We start from the raw sequence: 20,833 nt of genomic DNA, 5'->3' as shown, positions 1-20,833 counted from the left end.
ACTAGATTGCCAGATTTGAAAATAGATTTCAAATCTATTTTCTGTTTTCTTTCTTAAATTTCTTTTTACTTTTTGTAATAATTTTCTTTAAGAGACAGGGTCTTGCTCTGTCGCCCAGGCTGGAGTGCAGTGGCATGATCATAGCTCACTGAAACCTTGGGCTCCTGGGCTCAAGCAATCCTCCCACCTCGGCCTCCTGAGTAGCTAGGACTGCAGGTGCATGCCGCCAGGTCCAGCTATTTTTTTTTTTTTACATTTTTGTAGAGATGGGGCCTTGCTATATTGCCCAGGCTGGTCTTGAACTCCTGGCCTCAAGTGAGCCTCCTGTCTCGGCCTCTCAAAGTGCTGGGATTACAGATGTGAGCCACTGCACCCGGCCAGGCCGATTTTCTAAATAGTGTGTTGGGTAAGACCAAAGGCATGGGGCTGGGTGATAAACATAATTTTAAGTGATGGCATCATTTGCCTTCAGTTGGCTTTTGGGATCAAATGATAAGATTCTTTGGAAAATAGTAATTTGGGGCATCCAATGCCTAGCAAGTGACCAAAACAGTAACTATCTTTTCTCATTCTACCACTCCCAAGTTTTATTTTTCCTATCTCTTCTGGCAATATTCTCAGCAGTCTGAGGAAAAAGAAGGAAGAAGTGCTGCAAGTAGTCACAGAGTAATATCAAGGTGCTTTCATTTCAGTGTGTTGTTTCTTAAGATATTTAACCTCCTGAACTGTTGTGAATATTGACATTTCTCCTCACAGGTTGTCAACCGCCTTTTTAGGATGTGAACACCCTGAGTCACAGGCCTATCTTGTGTGAATTATCAAGCATTGTTCAGCTCATGTTAATAGTGGGGGCTACCACAAACTTGGAGGCTCCTGTCTGAGTTTCTGTTTTCTGTTCTTTTGTGACGGTATTCCCACCACCTCTTGGTGTTAGGAGCTCAGAGAATGGAGAAAGAAGGAAATGGAGTTTAGAAAAAGGCTCAGTTCCTGGATTCAATCATGAGGGTTGATGCTCTTCTGAGAATATCTAAATGGTGAAGTGCTTAAGAACTCTCTAGCACAAAGGGAACACAGAAGAGATTCCCACAGTCTGAAAGAGCTGCCATTCACCCTCCTCCTCCAATATTCTTCCAAAATTCATTTTCTTTTCCCATTGGGTACAGAGCTACCATATTTATCTGAGCATAGGCTGATCAGAATGGAGACCGTAATTCCTAAGCCCCCTCACTGGCAGGTACGTGCAGGTGATTAAGTTCTGATTAAGGGGAGGTAAATGCAAGTGTCGCATTCACTTGGGGGTATTGGGGCATCTTTTCCTCCTTCTTGCCTGCTGGATCGTGGATGTGAGGGCTGGGTCTGAAGAAGCCAAACTCTTTCTGTATCTTCTTAATCCTTCTTAAAAACCTACATTCTGGGGCTGGGTGCGGTGGCTCGCACCTGTAATCCCAGCACTTTGGGAGGCCAAGGCAGGCAGATCATGAGGTCAAGAGATCTAGATCATCCTGGCTAACATGGTGAAACCCTGTCTCTACTAAAAATACACACACACACACACACACACACACACACACACACGCAGAATTAGCCGGGTATGGTGGCATGTGCTTGTGGGCGTGGTGGTGTGTGCTTTGTAGTCCCAGCTACTCAGGAGGCTGAGGCAGGAGAATCCCTTGAACCCAGGAGGCAGAAATTGCAGTGAGCCGAGACTGAGCCACTGCACTCCAGCCTGGGTGACAGAGGGAGACTCTCAAAAAACAAAAAAAACCACAACAAACCAACCAACCAACCCCTACATTCTGGCTTTCTGACGCTGCCTAAGTAGGAAAACAAAGTGATAATTATCTAGTAATTTTTTCTGTGTGAAGACAAACAATCTGACTCATTCAGACTAAACTCCCCTTTCCATCTTAGTGGTTGGTTTTATATGGTCTTGAATTATTTAGATGGTTGTTTTTAACTTTGTTTGTAGAGACACTACCTTTATTAGATTCTGATTCTCATAGACAAATTTATTTGCTTACTAATTGCAGTGACATTTCCAGTTTGTCTATGTACCGAATTCTACAGTAACTTGTAGGGCAAGCTTCCTCTGTATCTTTATATTACATCTTTCTAACCAATTTATTACATATTATTCTCTAGGGGAAAAACACCTTTTGTATAGGGAAAAAATAAACAACTATAAATATTGATTCAGAAAGAACTTCCCCTTCTCCCCCAGGAAAGTAGAGCTCTTTATTTGCTGCCCTTCTGCCCTTTGCATTTGCGTAGGTTCAGAATAGCTCTTTGTTGTAGAGTTATGGAAGTGAATACAAGGTTTGTATCCATTGCTATAGATCAAGATTTTTGTTTTAGCTAGGGTAGATCTACTTTCCGACTTATTTTAGTAGAACAGTTTTGCATTTTATTGGTTCAAAATTTATAGGAATTAAAGATTGAGAATAAGAAACTCTTCTAACACAAAAACATAAATTTGTGTTTTTTTTAAAACCCTTTTCCATTTAATCCTTGCTTTAGATTTCTGTATACTCTGTATTTAGGTGAAATATACTTTGTAGAGGACTGATTGCATTAATGACCCTGATTCCTCTTGTCTATTTCTTTCCATGCCCTTCCCCATGTCAGTTTGCAGTGCTCTTTCATTCTTTGCAGGCATCCTGCCCAGGGCCATGTGACTTACTGTGGACCAATGGAATATTGACAAATGTGACACAGCAGAGACTTGAAAAAGGCTTGTGTGATTGTGCACCTCACCATGACAAGGACATGCCTGAGCTATCTTGCTAGAGGATAAGCTTGCTGGGGGATATGTGAAGCAGAGCCAGACCTCCTTGGTCATCCCAGGCAAGGCCATCTACAATCAGCAGAGCTATAGAACTGACCTGCAGCTGATGGACACAGAAATCTGCTGTTAACCACAGACATCATAATCACAAGCTAACAATGTCAAAAGAGCATGCTGCCAAGACCTCTGCCATGGGTAACATCTAAAAACTCAACAAAGAAAAGCTCTGCATTTTTTACAAAATTGACTTATCAGGTCACTGAGCAACTGAAATATTTTCAAAGAAACAACTTAAAACTTACTGCATTTTAGAGTTATTTCAGGTGTAATCCTAAATCAAAGACTTCACTGACAATGACTGTAATACTATTCTATAATTAATTTTCCATTTATTTCAGAAACATTGATGAGCCAGTGTTTCAGTTTTGTGCCTCTTCTTGCAATAACAGTGGTGACAAATTTGGGAAAAAAATTACAGTACATGGCAAAAACAAACCTGACTTTCTTGACATAATTCATTTTCACTGTTTGTAAATACATTTGTTGTATACATAGAACTATTTTAACAAAGGCCATGTTAATATTTCAGATATTAGCATTCTTCTTATCACTACATATTAATCAGACTGGCATATATTTTAACTGTCTGCCCCTCTCAAACTTGAATTATTCTGTTTTTTTTTTTTTTTTTTTTTTTTTTGAGACGGAGTCTCGCTCTGTCGCCCAGGCTGGAGTGCAGTGGTGCAATCTCGGCTCACTGCAAGCTCCGCCTCCCGGGTTCACGCCATTCTCCTGCCTCAGCCTCCCGAGTAGCTGGGACTACAGGCGCCCGCCACTGCGCCCGGCTAATTTTTTGTATTTTTAGTAGAGATGGGGTTTCACCGTGGTCTCGATCTCCTGACCTCGTGATCCGCCCACCTCGGCCTCCCAAAGTGCTGGGATTACAGGCGTGAGCCACCGCGCCCGGCCTATTCTGTTAATGACATTCACTTGAGTATAAAGACAGCCTCTTGTTAAACTGCTACCTCTTAAAGAAACCAGCACAATTCTGTATACATTGCAAGTGCTTATAAATATTCAATGATGTGGTATTTGCTCATGATATGCTCTTAACCCTCATTTTGATCCCATAATAGCAAAGAACAATTTTATGTGAAAGTATCGGAAATCATTTTATATTTATTTGAATTGTGGTATTCTAAATGGAATAGAAGTTTTGGATATAACTAAAAAGTAAAGTCATAGCTCCTTCAAAGATTTCTATTTACGTAGCACATGGACATGTGTTTTTGGTTTAAAGAGAGCCCAACTGACTATCAATCTACGACTTTCTATAAATTTCCAAAATCATTTTATCTACTACCTTTGGTTGTAAAGTTCTCTATATTTACATTTTGCTGCTTACCAATGAAACTGGTCTCAATTTAACTCTTTTCAGCTTCAGAGATGTGCTCTTCTGCCACCCTTTTTTTAGTGCTGTAGGCTTTGTATTAGAAGTCTGATTCAATCTACCCAAGCCTATTCATTATTTTAAAATCTCTCTCTTCTCCTTCCTCTTTTTCTCCGACAGAACTCCGTGTGATGTTGAAATGTTCTCTTTGCTTTCCAATATGGTAGCTGCAAGCTGCATGTGCCTAATGAACACTTGAAATATAGCTAGTGTGACTGAAGAACTGAATTTTAAATTTTATTTAATTTAAATTCGTTTAAATTTAAATTATTTAAATAGTGACATGTGGATTGGGCAATGTAGTTCTGGATAGAAGCTTAATCTGTGAAACCTGTCCTTTTAGGGCAACTTCTGTCTTTTTGTAGAGACATGCCACTTGGGAGGACATATACTAGTGAGTATCAATTTATAGTAGCACAATTGGAAACAGTTATCCTGAAGATTCCTTTGTAAAGGGTGTAGGTAAAAGAAAAAAAAAATAAAATGATGGAGAAGATTCAGTAGGCTTATGCATGCTGCCAATTCACACACACACAGACACACACATGCACACATATCTTCACCTTTTTATACACATAAAGACACACGTATATGTTTCCAAGTGGATTTGGTTTTTGATTCTTCGTTTAAGCTAAATTTGAACGAATTCATTATTGATAAATTTGATGGCTACTGATATATTCGATAGCTAATAAACTGATATAGCAGTGAAATTTCAGGAGAGAATGAAAATCCAGTGTTTTCAACAGTTATTTTAAGCTATTTCCTAGTGGCCACATTAAGCAGCCAGGTATGATGAAATAAACATTCTTGGAGACTAATTGACAGAGAGCAAATGCATATACCAAAATGAAGATGCCACTTTATCTCTGAGGGAAGTAGGGGGCTGTAGAAAGCAGTTAGGTATGAGGGCATCTCACTTTGGCTATTGGTACAATTTCTAGAGCACTTTAAAAATACTTGCTGAATCGGAAGAAGGTAGGGATTCTTCTGATTCAGAAATAACCCTGCCTTTCATTCTTGAGCCTTTACTAGACGTAGGTAATCAACCATAATTTCAGGGCTTTTGAATCATTCAATACTACATACTAGGCAATACTTATCAATATGAGATAAAACCTATTCAGCTTCCCTGGTATTAGCATAATTTACTTGGCATAAGGCACCCTTTCTAATCAAGGTTCAGACCAAACTTTCTCTGTATGATATAGTGAAGAGGCAGCTTTTTCTCTTAGAGAGAATCATTTGTTTTCTCTTCTGCTACAGCCCCTTCTTCTCCAGATTCCCCACCCCACCCACACCCCCCTGACCATTTCTCCTCATGATAAATTTCACATAAGATGTGCTTAGGAGGCATTTTTGAAGATGTCCCCGGCAGCCTCAGGATTGTCTCTGGACCTAAAGTTGAAATGAATCATTATTCTTAATCCTCAGTGTCCTTAGACACTATATTGCTTTTATTTGCATTGAGGTTTATGTGCTGCAATGAATTCCTTCCTTCTTGAGAATAAATTGTGGCTCTGTTAAATGACCCTCCCATCCTCCCGACACATTTCTTTTATGTTACAGGATTCAGACCATCTAAATTTTGTGGGCTGATGTCACTAAATCTGTTGAATCTGCCTTGGATCATACATTCATCTCTTGCCCATGATTCTGTTCACCGGCACAGACTCAGACCTGCTCTTCCAGAAAGATACTTCCTTTTATTGTAGGAAGAAGTAACAAAATCAAATACCCTATGGCTTATCTCTTTGCACAATTATTAATGGAGCTTTTCGGACACTGCGAATTAAAGTGCTACCTACTGCCACATGGTAGAAATGAAGTACAAAGTCATCAACTCAGATTCCCATATAATTACACCAAATAAGTATCAAAAACTACTTAATCCTCTCTCTTAATTTATTTGCCTTGATTATACAGAAGTACCCATTGCTATAAATTTATCTTAGGAGTAAATATATCTGGTTAGTGAGCCAAGTAAAACAAGTAAAACAAAAAAAATCAGTTAATAGAAAAATTTTGGAAACCTCGTCTCTGTAGCTTCAGAAGCTACCTATAAACTGAAGGGTTTCAGGTCAGATTCTTTTTTTTTTTTTTTGGTCAAATTTGTTTTATAGGTGTACTTTTCTGCAGGACAAGTTTAGATGGATTGGGAATTAGAGAAAAGGTAAAGAATCTAATCACTCACGAAATCCCTTTATACTAAATGCATGCCAATTATTCACATTTCTTTAAAACTTGGAAGTTTCTTGTTTTGTGTGTGTCTATACAGCCTTGAATTTCACTAGAGGGAGTGCGACCAGAGGCCCAGAATCCACACTGACTGACATAAAGACAGAAAATGTCAGGGCATTGTCTATGTCTTAGGCTCTAGGTAGAAGGGATTTCCATAGTTTATTCAACAAACATTTAGGTGTGTGCTTTTAAGCAGAGCCTGATGTTTTAGTGGGAACAAGACAGAAATGGCCCCAGGACTCAGGGCCACTCACTGTATGATACAGGGGTGATGTGTCCAATGTCAGCAGGGAAAGAATTACTTTGGATGAATGAATGAAAATGGAAAACAAAGCTAGGTGAAATTCTTCGTTCATCTTGTTTGAGTTTATTTGTCCTCTTTCATTACTCTAAGATGTTCCCTTGGGAAGCCAAGCCATTCAGTGTGGGTGGGCGTCAAGGTGGAGTGTAGATGGTATCACATTCTGAGGAAGACATCACCTACACAGCCTTTCTAAGACTTGGACTTCGCTCTAGCCTTTGGAAACTTCATTATGGGCTCAGATAGTCCAATTCCTCCTCTGGGTAGCTATGACCAGCCAGCAGGACTTCCAGGCTTCCCATAGAGGCATATGCAATTCCTTAGTGTCTCCACACAGTAAGCAAGCCCAGTCAGACCTGCCCAGTGAACATACTCAGATGTGGTCCTGGTTTGCTTAGGACTTTCCGGTATTATCTCTGAAAGTCTCATGTCCCAGGAAATCCCTCATTTGCAGGCAAACCTAGACAGATGGTCACCTTCAACCTAGGCCTATGTGGCTTGCACTAAACCTAGTTAGCACAAGTTGCTCCCTGAGCTACAGTAAAGTCTTTGCTTTCTTATTTCATAGGCAATGCTCTATTTTTGTATATTCTTACTTTTCCTTGTAATGCACTACCAGCACAGTGATTTTCTTTTCTTCTTATTCCCAATTCCCTCATCTAGAATTCTTCCAGCAGCTTAAATAGACTCCAGCAAAGCATCCATTTGAAAGGGCTTAAGTAAGAAACAGGAAGGTAATGCCTTACCATCTCTTGACATTCCTAGGGCAAGACACTTCTGCAGTCGGCAGTGTTGGCAACGGTTTCTGTTGGTTCTGTCAATTAAACAGTTTCTCTGCCTTGGGCAGGAATAAGAGGCATTGTTCTGCTGGCTCCTCCTAAAGAATCCCTTGAGGGAAAAAAGAGAAGGGTAGGGAAACAGGTTTATAAGAAGGGAAACAGAGAACATTAATGTATACATTTGCTACATTTTCTGCAGTGAACATAACTGAGTTTAATTTTTAAAGCTCTTTGGATACCTCTTCTTGTATGGCTTGCAGATATTTCTGCTGGGGAAAATAGATGCTATCTGCAGAGATATGAGGGTATCATTCATTTACCCATTCACTCATTCATTCATTCCTTGAATCAATGTTTGCTAAAGACATTTGCAGCTGTGCTGTTCTATGCAGAAATAAACAGAAGTTTCTGCTCTGCAAAGAGCAGTGGGGAAGGAGTAGCAAAGGAGATTACTAAACCAAACATGACAGAACTTGATGGGAAAAATCACACAGGTTTGTGTCAAGTGCTGTGGTGGTGAGGAACTTGAGGTATTGGTAAGAAAAAGCAACACTGAGGAGTATGCACTACTGTTTTCTTAGTTTCTAAGATGTGTTTTTCCCCACCATAAAATTTTTGAATTTGGCTCGAATGCAGCTGAAAAGTGTCTTTTTTTTTTTTTTTTTTTTTAACTTTTTGAGATATCTTGCTATGCTGTTCATGCTAGAGTTCAGTGGCTATTTGCAGGCAGGATCATAGTGTACTGTGGCCTCAAACTCCTAGACTCAAGTGATCCTCCTGCCTCAGTCTATAGCTGGGACTACAGGTGTGTGCCACCATGACTGGGTCTGGAAAGTTGTTTTTAATAATAAACCATACCATTGAAAAAAGAAAATATTATATATAAGCTGTCTAACAACAAAAAGTACTAAGTAAAAACTGAATGAATGGTCTCTACTTGGCCTCAGGCTACTCAGTGTAAGATGTCTTCATGCAAGTACATTTGGGTTCATCAGATACAAAATGAACTGCCAGTGACCATACACTGCTTGTCAATAAATCCACAGCTGAGTTGATTTTTAAAAGATTTCTCCTTAGTTGTCTTATAGAAAACTCTATTGGGGAAAATAAGCATTTTCTCCAGAGATAGATAAGTTATCATTCGTCCATTCATTGACTCATGTAATCGATTTCCCTAATTACTCTTTGCTTTTGAATTGTCTAGAGCAAAAAAGGAAAAGTGCAACGTGTCATGAGCAAAATGGTGGTCTACATTAAGATTTCTAAGAGAAATTTTGGGAAGAGATATCCCATAGCATCATCTTTTGGACGGAGGAAGTCTAGAAAAGTTCAGGAATGGTAGATTCAATGCCTATCTTGCAGAGAAGCCTAGAATAGATCCCCTGACTTCCCTCAAACAGCTTCTGTGTTTCCTCAACTATCTACAGGATGAACAAGCAGGGCCAGGGCTAGGTACGCCTAGTGAGACAAACACCTTGCCCACAACATTTAAAGGTCACCTAAAATTTTTGTAATTAGAAAATACAATATTTTAACACAATGTGTTAAAAATCTACATTAATGCAAAAATACCCAATAGTTTAAAGAAAGGATCTGTGTTATTCATTTTCCTTTTGTCTTCAGCTCCAATATGGCTCAGCGTGGCACTGGTGAAGAGAGCTTGATCAACCTGTGAGGAAACTCAGACACGGAGGTGTGGCCGAGCATCTCCTCAGAGAGAGAGAGAGTCCCAACTGGCTTAGCCATGCAACAGGGACTAGTTTCATCCCTATAGATCCAAGTGCATTCCTTATTTAATAAACCAGTGATGGCAGAAATGAGACATCTGACTGTCCAGTTTGACTGAATTCATGGAGCATCTTAGAATAGAGATCAAACGTAAGCTCCCAGGGATTGAAATGATGTACTTTATATACCATGAAAACTGTCAGGAAGCATAACCTCAGCCCATCAGTCTTGATTAAAGATGACTTGAAATTTACATTTTAAGACAGAATTGTGTGGTTTTTATCTTTGGATACTCTAGTGCTACTTAGCAAAAGAGTTGACAGGACAGAAAAGACTTTTCTGAAGTCACAGCTACAGCCCTAATTTAAGACCAATTTGACATTAATTACGACTCGTTTCTTGCTTATCTGTTGCTCATTATTGCAAATGAGGTTTTTGGCATGAAAAAGAGATTGCGTTCCAAATTTTATTGAATGAATAGAAATTTGAATAAGTGCACAAGCTGAATTGATGTTATTTAGAATGAGTTGTTTATGTTGACTTGAAAACAGTATTATGAAAACTCAGAGGTTGATACTGAATGTGCTGACACTGACATCAAATTCTGAAGAGAATTTTTAAGTTCTGTATTTGCAGAAAAAAGTAGCATATTTACAAATGTGGGTTTTTTTCCATGAATTAAAAAAAAATAGTGTGGTGTACAGTGCCATTTTGACTAAAACCTCAGAGTATGGTTCATAATAACAGCATAATTTCTTTGATTGTGGATTCTTCCTTTAAATAGAAAAGATGACACTTGTTCTTGGCTATTGGCTTGCTGGGTTATATTTGTGCACTAGTTAAATTTTTTAGAAATTACTGTTTAAAATATTTTGCTTTTTAACTTGAACATATCCCCATCTTTTGAAATCACACATTTTTCAGATAGAGCTTATACAATCAAATGCCAAACATCTCCATTTTGATATTGATCTAAAATCAGTTTTAGTAGATATTATGTAAACCAGAGCTCTCAAGATGGCATAACAAGCCAATAGAATGGTAGAAATGCTTTCAATGGAGAGGATTCTGACTCCTAAACTACTATTGTTTATGAAGAAAACTATTTGTCTATCTGCCCAGAGGAAGTAATAACTTATTTAAGGAGGGTAAAAAATTGCTGACATAATTTTGTTTTCTTGTTTATTCTTGATGAGTTGAAAAATTGCATTAAAGCGGACAACATGTAATTCTTAATTATAGATCTGCAGAGGAACAGAATGTGAAGAACATCTCACGATATTCACAAATATATTATCACTAATCATCTTTAAAGTAGAGCAGTGTGTTGACAGGTTAGTACGTTAATATCATGCTCCTTCTTCTTCCCTCTCCCACTTTATTCTTACTTATTTCCTTTTCTTTTCTTCACTCCAGTTTTAATTCCAAGACTCATGCCTTTTTGAGACCATTAGGAAGGCATTGTCAATTTATCACACAGTACCAGTATTTGACAGTTACAGTATGTTTTGCCTTGTTTATATTTGAAATCCTGTTTAAGATTAAGATTAGATCTTAGACTCTATGACTGTACTACACTTCCTTCAGTTTACTGGCCTTAAAAGAATAATTCACTTTGCTTGCATCTTTGATCAAAAATATAATTGCTCTTGCCAATAACTTTACCAGCATATTGCCTTTCCCTCCCAGACTGTGGCTGCATTTTATTTGTTCTGGTTACACATGGTCCTTTAGCGTTAGCTATAGAACTGTTTTGACTTCCCCTGGCTATTATGTCTCTCACACTCACTTTCTTTCCTTCTAAGGGTTCATTATTAAAACTTACTCTTAAATTTCAACATTCTTTTATTTCAGATTAAGTCTACGTTTACTGCTATTCCTCCAGCTCTTTATTTAAGAAAGCAGCTTGCTCACAGGAATTAGTTTGCCATGGGAAGAATGAGTGGAATCTGTCTGGAAGTGGAACACTGGATTGAGACTGAAAAACCCCGTGTTTTTGGCCATGCTCTGTTCTTTACTGTCTGAATCAATGATGTTGATCAGATGACATAATCTTGTTTATACCTCAGGACCTCATCAGAAAATGAAGAGGTGGGTGGGGGCAGGTGAATTTTAGTCGATTTAGAGTTAATCTTGTCGGCTTCTAACATACCATGCTTCCAGTTTTCTTTTCTTTTCTTTTCTTTTTTCCTGTAACGTGACAATAAAGGATGGCCATATGCATATTGTAGCTGTTACCTTGACTTCCTCTTTCTCAAGCAGAAAGTTAAATATATACCTACTAGTTTATAATCTTTATTTTAACCTCTAGTTTTTTCATATAGTAATAAGTGCCTTGGAATTTACTGGAGACAACACTGCTAAAACAGCAAGAGTCAGTGTTTGTATCTCTGTAAATGTGAATAATCCAAGGTTTTAAATACGCATCCATTTTTAAGGAGCTGCTGACCAGTCAGACAATAACAAAAAGGTAAAAGGCAAAAGAACAGAAAATCAAACCTCCCACCCACCACGCAAGAATTCCTGAATGTCAGCAGCAGGCAGAAGGATCCTTTAGCAAGCCTTCCTTAAAAAGGTGTCACCGCATCTTGTGAGGTACACAGATGCCTGAGGCAAATACAGAACCATGCTGTATGAAAGTCCCATACCTTGCAGCCTTCACATGTGATGACTCCGTAGTGGATCCCAGAGGACTTATCGCCACAAATTTTGCATGGTATCACTTCAATTTGTGCTGAAAGGAGAAAACAGACATTTTGAGCATACAGAAGTTTTCTTTCTCCTTTCACTCTTCCTATCTCTCTCCCCATCTATCTCTGCCTTGATGTTTGTATTTGAAAATACTGGGGTGTGGGCTGTGGTGTGGGAGTCATCCATTAGTATTTGCATGGCTGTCCTAAGCTTCTTCTAAGTCAAAGTACATTTCTCTGCCACAGTTTGCTTCGTTTTTCTCAAACTAAAAAAATACAACCAGAAACCAGTTTTCCAAAGTCTTGTATTCACTGTTTTCTCCTTTGTGAATTTGACCTTGAAAGTAGTGGGACTCAAAAAGCCTTTGAACCCCCGGCTTTTCTTTTCTTATTTTGCACTTGAAACATTAAGTTACTGAGATCTTTCACATGGCCTTACCTCAGTGATATTTAAAATAAATACATAAATAAAGCAAAACTCTGGGAGGGAGCAGTGCATGGTAGCTTTATACATTGTGTGGCTGGATGTTTACTTACAAAAATGTCAATAATAAATCAGTCCAATATTTACTGAGCATGCTGTATATGTTCTCTAAAATAATAAAGGCTATTGATGGAGGATAACATATGCTAATGATACTAATAATCTAATTAATAAAATGAAATTAATACATGGAGAAATGAGGATAAATTTTGAGGGTACTAAATATGAATTCAATACAAACTGAAATAGTTTCATTGGAGACGAAGGCATTTTTGTTGATTCTGAAGATCGTGCAGGATTTAATTAGGCCGAAGGGAAAGGCAAAGGGCGTTTCTGTTGGCAGAAGGGAAATGAAAAAAGACTGGAGGCCTGGGATGATTGTGGATGGTGATCACTGAGACAATAACTTGGCTATAATGTAAATTTAGGTCAGATGATTGGCTACAGGGTTGATGCCAGATTATGGAGTTCCTGGGGTTAGGCAGAGAGGTTTTCATCTGATCTCACTGGCCATAAGGAATCAACGAAGTGAACAGGGTAAAGAAACGATCAAAGTAACTCACCTTAGAAAGGTGAGTTTGGCAGGCTACCCATAAACAAGCAGAAGACCAACTAAAGATTACTTCCAACTTGGGTGTTAGGAGATAAAAACATGGCTGATTACATAAGTGGTAGGATAAATGGAGAGGAAGATGTAAATAGAAAGATGGTTCAAAGGCAGAAGCTAGATTATATGATTAAGAAAGGGAACTGACATGGAAACGAAGAGTCAAAGGTGACTCCTAGTTTCCTAGCCAAGAGGCTGAGATAAGGTAGTAAGTTTGACAGAAATGGGGTTGTTGGTAAGGCAGTTACCTTGGTGGAATATGGTGGGGCATGGGATTTCTATTTTCTATGTGTGCAATTTGGTGTAAAGTCCTGTATATAGAACCTCTTGGTAAGATGATTTTAAATAATCAGCACACAGGTTATGGATGGATCCATGAGACAGAATTTATTTAGAATGTAGTGATTCCTATGTCTGATAGTATTCTAAGAGTTGTTAAAATTATACACACTAGAAGATCTGCTATTTCCTCTTCCAATTTAAAATAATTATGCAAAATATACTTCAAAATGCTTTGTATATCAATCTGCCACTTGGATGCTTTTCTACAGTTTCTCACTCTTGAATATACAAAACAAATAAATGCAAGACATTGCCCTCTTTTTCTTATTATTTTACATTTTTTAAAAAAGACAATACTTAGCTTTAGGGCAGTACATTGAATTTTTAAAAAAGTAAATATTTCACAGAAATTTCAAATCATCTTTGTAAGCAAAAAAACCTCAGTGTTATGTGCCTATTTCTCATGTGAAAAAATCGAGGATCCAGGTTAAGTTCTGCTTTTGAGCTGATTTGGGAATTGACAACCAGAAATTAGCTAAATATCCTGATACTTCATTCAGTAACCATTCTCTGACTTCCACACAGACAAAATAAGATTACAGTTTTAAATTCCTATATTACTCCAGTAGCTCCAGCTAAAGAGCTAATGATAAAAAAATCAGAAGAGACAAAGTCACCTCTAAAATACTTATGAGACTAAGTATACATTTCTATTCATTTCTTTTTATTTTAGCTTTTAGATTACACGAGCTAGTATTTGTTTTCAAGATTTTGTGATAGGAGAAAAATATGAGATTTGATGTTATTCTATTCTGTCCTTCTGGACTCCAGTCCTTAGTCTGTTAATGATTGGAGCCACGGCCAAGATAAAATATCTGATCTTATGTTTTCTAGTTTATAAAGCTTAACTGACAAACTTCATAGATTTGTGAGGATCAAACAGATATTTTATGTAGAAGCACCTTGTAAAATGCTGAAGAGCTAGGAAATATTAGTCTTCATTATCATCATCATCATCATCACATCAATCATTATTGTTAACTGGTTTTCTAAAACTTTTGGACACAAAATATGACAAGCCACATTATTATTCCTTTATCAAAGATCTTTTCATTTAAAAATAATCTAATAAATGACACAGCAAGTCATTTGTACTATGGTTTTTTTTTTAGCAATAACCTTTCAAATGTTGGATTGTTTATAACGATTAAAAAATTGACTAAAAATCTCAGTTATCCATTGTATAGTTTTTAGCTTATATAATATTAAGTCAAAGGTTCTCTTTGCATAAATTACTCCCCAGGGAGTAGCTTACACGTGGGGAGAATCTGCTTCTATAAGTTCTTAATTATAAAATGATCTAACTTTAAAGGAAATGAAAATAGAGATAATTTGCCCCCTGGGGTGTGACAAGATGTTTTTGAAAGCCACAGAGGTTATCTTACACAACTTTGGAAATACAAATGAGATAAGGAACATTTGATAGAGCATCTGCATATTTATACATATTTATAATCCAGGCTCAACATGTAATCCTGAAGAACTATAAACATCTTAACAACATTTTTAAAGAGAAATAAGTCACTTAAAATGGTATATGTGTATAGCTGTGTGTGGAAAGGGGTTATCAGTTTGGAAATCTGTGACCAGTTTAACTTATTGCAATATAATAAATCATCTGAGGTTTATGATAGGTAAAGGTAAATTTAAGTCATTTAAAATACTAATTCTTTTCATTTTCTCTCATGTAAGGAAATAAACTGCTTCTGAGCTGCAGCTTTATAGTTTATACTTTTTTTTTTTTTTTTTTTTGAGATGGAGTCTTGCTCTGTCGCCAGGCTGGAGTGGAGTGGCGTGATCTCAGCTCACTGCAACCTCCGCCTCCCCGGTTCAAGTGATTCTCCTGCCTCAGCCTCCCCAGTAGCTGGGACTACAGGTGTGTGCCACCATACCCAGCTAATTTTTGTATTTTTAGTAGAGATGGGGTTTCACCATGTTGGCCAGGATGGTCTGGATCTCCTGACTTTGTGATCCGCCTGCCTTGGCCTCCCAAAGTGCTGGGATTACAGGTGTGAGCCACCATGCCCGGTCTATACTATGTGTTTTATAAAGCCCATCTTCCAGACAGCATTTCACAAACTGATTAGAACAACAAATCCCATTATTTCTCCAATGCCTGCCATTTCTCAGTATCTTGCCACTATAGCAGGCATAGGCTCTTGTGGAATTGTCTTGCAGTGAATACAGATCTAGTGACATGCTGTTGACTATGGTTTCCAACTGAACATCTTGGGAGGATTTGGTTGTTTGGACCTCACCAGCTGTTACAATGAAGGTTATAGAAGGAAACTGAGGAAAGAGTTTGACCTTTGTACTTTTGCTTGACTCATGGATTTATTCAACAATAGTATTCCCCAAGAGACAAACTTAGAGGAACTGAAATGCCCTGAGAGATGGCTTGAGTGAGGTTTATTCGTTTTTCATTTTTGCAATTTCTTAGATATTCATTTCACTTATATTTTTCTATTGGTAATCCTTTGTGGAGACTATAGTTAAAATGTTATGTACTAATTAATATTTTTGTTTATAAAATCAATGCTATATAATTTTATCTTTTTTGAACCAATATTCTGACAGTGTCAAAGAGAGTCATGAAAGATTTAAAATAATTTGCTGCTTTACTTTATATTAGAACAACTGATGAAGTACAATTAGTTTACTATCTAGTGATCTGGCAGGCAGATCCTATTCAACAATTATGGAATAAACAAAATTTCTCTCCCTCTTTGAAGATGGCAATTCTCTCCCCCGAGCTCCCCCTGAAAACCCCTTCTTTGTTTAGAGTTCCCTGCCACAACTTTGCACAAAACTACCATGTTTTCACTTCTTCCTGCATGTCAAAACACACACATTTTTAGTTCTGCCCCCTCAGAACCTCCGCTAGTAACAGCAGGTGTTAAGATTATATAAACTAATCCAGCTAATGAGTTAACTAGAAAATGCATCACATTGATTCAACAAAATACCTTAACTCTTAAAAGTATCCATTAAGAATGGTAATAATAGACTTTTCACGTACTTTCTGGTTGGAGGTAACATTTTTACTGTGTTTGTTCTTATGGCTCTCAATTCTCACCATTCCAACTCCTACAATTCAACTTGGCCATTCCTATATTCTGGGCATTTTAAATCCATTGAAGAGAGGGACAAGATCATACTTTGTTTTCTATGGTGTCTAAAGGAGAATTTTTATAACTCCTTAAAGTAGTGGTTCTAAGTGTTTTATTTATTTCAGTACAACCACGAGATTTGATATACTCCTTCTTATAAAAGAGGCAATAAGCAATATTAATTTTTTTTGAGACAGGGTCTCACTTTGTCATCTAGGCAGGAGTGCAGTGTTATTGTAGCTCACTGCAGCCTCAAACCCCCAGACTCAGGGGATCCTCCCATCTCAGCCTCCTGAGTATCTGGGACTGTGGGTGTGCACCACCATGCCTGGCTAATTTTTACATTTTTTGTAGGGACAGACTCTTGCTATGTTGTCCAGGCTGGTCTCTAACTTCTGGCCCCAAGTGATCCGCTTGCCTTGCCCTCCCAAAGGGCTGGAATTACAGGCATGAGCCACCATGCTGGGTCTGATTTTTCATATTTGGGATAAAGAGAATGAACCAGAGATTGTGGGGGATATATATTTTGGAAAAGGCCCCCAAGTGATTCTTGTATATGATGAGGCACCCATTGGGAATTAAATGAGTTAAGTTATTAGCTAGGAATTTTCTCTACCACATAAATCACCTGCGAAGGTGGAAAAACCCAGGGACAGGCCAGATCTGAACATTTTAAAGAGTCACCAGGAATTCTCTCTATGTTTTCTCACTTTTGGTTTGGGGCTATACTTGTAGCATCTTTGTTTTCTGCTCTCTTTGTTTTTTTTTTTTTTTTTTTTTTTTTGCCTTAAGGACATCTGACCCGGCTATGATTCCTGGACACCGGACACTGTATTCCTAGACACAGACTACATTCCAGGACATTGGATTCACCTGTTAGCTTCTGTTTCCCATAATTTTACAGTCATGCTAAAAGTGGGCAGTGCAATTAAATCTCTTAATGTCTGAGTAAAGCACAATTTACACATGTAGAAATTTCCAATAAAGATGACTATTTTGGTTAAAAATCCTTTTGCAGATGGTCTCAGTAGCCCAAGTTGTATCTCATCTACCCAAATTGTATCTCATCTACCATCTGCGACAAATCCAAGTTAAAAATCTCTGTTTGTACTCTTTCCCTCTCTCACTGGCAGACTGATAAGTATCTATCTCTATTAGGTACAAAATATTCTGATGTCACCTAATAACAAAGCCAAAGGTCTGTGATGCAGCAGGTATCCCTGGGAACCAGTTCCACTGTAACTGTGATTCATCAGACAGTAGCCCCAAGGTTGGGATTGGATAGAATCTTGGAAAAATAAGATCCTCAGAGGACAAATATAAAAGTCTTGAACTTCGGCCGCTATACCATGCTAGAAGGTGGTGATTCTAAAAGATTCCTGTTATTGGATTGTGCCCATGTGTATCTCATCAGTGCAGAGTGCATCTCAACATCAGCTTCCTGTCTAAATATACAATATGGTGCATGAAATTCAGTGCACTCTAATTTCTACTATAACACTCTCACGTCTATCAGCATCTGAGGTCTTCTCTGTAATACTCTGGGTGGTGGGCTGTGTGAGTTTTCTGTTCCAATGGCTGATAGCTCCTAAATAACTTAAAGATACATTTGGCTTTATATTATTTTAATTCCCTATACCATTTATCATCGAAAGCTAGATTAAGAAAAAAATTACTACCATATGATAATGACAAAAGAAGATCATTTTCAAAGGCATCATGTGTAGGATTATCACAATAGAGGCTGATTTATCTTTTACATATGAACATTTACCCCTGAAGTGTTTGCTCACTCCCCAGAGGACTGAAACAACAGAACATGAGACCAACAAATAACGACAGCAATTAGTATAATCATTAAGAGAAAATACTGATAAGTTAAATATTCCCCTTGTAAACAAAGTAAATCACTTTATAAGTTGTAGCGGCTTTGAACTCATACTTTAGGAATTAATTCCCATTAAATTCATCTTTTCCTGTCAACATTTTAATTATAATGGGATAACTTGTGCATGGGACCTGACGTTATTCAGGTTGAGTGAATGTCTTTTTGACCACTCAAGGTGTGGTCCACAGAACAGTGGCATTGGCATCTCCGGGGATCAGGGTAAAACTGCAGACTACCACGACTCACTCAAGACCAGCTGAATCAGAATTTGCTTTAGAATGAGATCCCGAGGCTAGCATTCGAGTTTGAGAAGCACTGTTCTGTGATGTCCAGGTAGCCACAGTTTTAGCAACTGTAAGAACTGATGGAATTTTAAATTTCCCTGGATTCTGGAAAAGTGGTCTCTGCTTTTGCCTTTTAGGCATTTCCTTTGGATTATAAAGGCAGTAGGATAATTGAAAGATTAGAAGAAAATAAAAAAAAAAAAAAAGAGAAAACTCTGGCCACTAATTGACAAGGCAGAAAAAAGAGAACACAGCATATTCCAGAAATATCTTGCGTTACTGTAATTAACATTCAGTGTACCAGGCTTCCTTTGCAGATTTAATGATTGTTACCTGCACCCACATTTTCTCCATATTCTAGCAATGTTTGGTAATGGCATCTCCCTCTTCTGTACACTCACTCTTGCGGTTGTGGCTACTAGCTTGCTCCTTGGATACTCAGTACTGACAAAGGCTCTCTTGAGATGGTTAAAAACCATACAGTTTTTCTATTTTAAAAATTGAATGGTACTTCTTTTGATAAAGGTAAGGGAGATCAAGCAGTTTTTTGAAACCAAGCAATGAACTCATTTTGGCTATTCACGGTAGTTCTGGAAAGCCAACATGTGAAAAGCTGTCCTGTCTCATTGAGGCAGATTAGTTAACACGGAGTTCAATGGTCATGATGGATATTTATGGCATTCCTCTCATCTGTCGTGTGCTGTCCTGAGACTTGCTGACTCAAAGTGTGGTCCCTGACCAGTAGCATTGGCCTTCCCTGGGTGCCTGATAGACATGCAGCATTTTGCTCCTACCCTGGGCCTATAAGAATCTGGGTTGTGGCTGGGCACGGTGGCTCATGCCTGTAATCCCAGCATGTTGGGAGGCTGAGGCGGGTGGATTACCAGGTTAAGAGATCGAGACCATCCTGGCCAACATGGTGAAACCCTGTCTCTACTAAAAATACAAAAATTAGCTGGGTGTGGTGGTGCGCACCTGTAGTCCCAGCTACTCGGCAGGCTAGGGCAGGAGAATCGCTTGAACCCAGGAGGTGGAGGTTGCAGTGAGCTGAGATCGCATCACTGCACTCCGGCCTGGGCGACAGACTGAGACTCTGTCTCAAAAAAAAAAAAAAAAAAAAAAAAGAATCTGGGTTGTAACAGCATCTCTGTGATTCATATACACGATAACATTTCAGAGGTTCTAAAAAAGAGGAAAGCAATACATTCCATAATTTACCCCTCAGGATCTCCATTCCCAAACCTCTCCTCTCTGTGAAGAGAACTTTATTTATTTCTCGCTCTCTATATGAAGACATGTACTCTACTTGATAGCTCATTTTATCCAGTTATGAAAAGAAGAAACAGAATTATTTGCTTCAGTAAATAAAACTCGTCTCTCTTTAGTTCCTTATTTTTTTTCTAAACCCCTTTCTCTAGCCTACATTTAGTTAAAACCTTCAACAGGAAGCTCGTGATTACACAGCATCACCTTCACTGAAGGATAGGGATGGGGCACACCACAAAACCAGGTCTCAGAGATAATTTAGAATGACCAGGCAGAGTTTATTCCTTGGAGAATAATTCAAAAAGAGCAAAAAATATCGTTTCAGAAAATGAAAAAAAAAATACAACTTTTCTATGTTAAAAATCAAATTGCATTAAGAGAATGGAGAGATGTCAGGACTGAGAGAAAATATTGTGAAACATGTATGTAATAAAGTACTTGAATCCAAAATATACAAAGTGCTCTTAAAATTCAAAAAGTGGCAAAATATCTGAATAGACACTTAACCAAAGAAGATTTATGAATGGAAAATAAGCATATGAAAAGATGCTGAATATCATATGTCATTAAGGAATTGCAAATTAAAAGCAATGAGGTGCCACTATAAACCTACTTAAAAAACTGTTAATACCAAATGCTGGAGAGGATACAGAACAAATGGAATGTTTGCTTATTGCTGCTAGGAATGCAAAATGGTACACCCACTTTGGAAGGCAGTTTGACAGTTTCTTACAAAGCTACCTCATAGTCTTACCAAACCACCTAACAATTGTGTACCTAGGTATTTACCACTGAACTGAAAACTTATGTCCACATGACAACCTGCACACAAATACTTACGGCAACTTCATTCATAATTACCCCAAACTGGAAACAAC

At 38.0% G+C, this 20,833-nt stretch overlaps 1 protein-coding gene across 1 annotated transcript in view; it reads right to left on the bottom strand.

The window, feature by feature from the left end:
- RORB (RAR related orphan receptor B) overlaps positions 1-20,833 on the bottom strand; it is a 194,050-nt gene that overhangs the window by 48,309 nt on the left and 124,908 nt on the right. The window contains exons 2-3 of the mRNA XM_004048134.5: positions 11,933-12,018; positions 7,524-7,665 (exon numbers count right to left, since the gene is read on the bottom strand). Coding sequence (XP_004048182.3) covers positions 7,524-7,665; positions 11,933-12,018 — 228 coding nt within the window. The remainder of the gene's footprint in view (positions 1-7,523; positions 7,666-11,932; positions 12,019-20,833) is intronic.

This window comes from Gorilla gorilla, chromosome 13 (assembly GCF_029281585.2).
Source record: "Gorilla gorilla gorilla isolate KB3781 chromosome 13, NHGRI_mGorGor1-v2.1_pri, whole genome shotgun sequence".
NCBI classification, from domain to species: domain Eukaryota; kingdom Metazoa; phylum Chordata; class Mammalia; order Primates; family Hominidae; genus Gorilla; species Gorilla gorilla.
The sequence above is the reverse complement of the archived record's forward strand: the minus strand, read 5'-3'. Positions and strand labels throughout refer to the sequence as shown.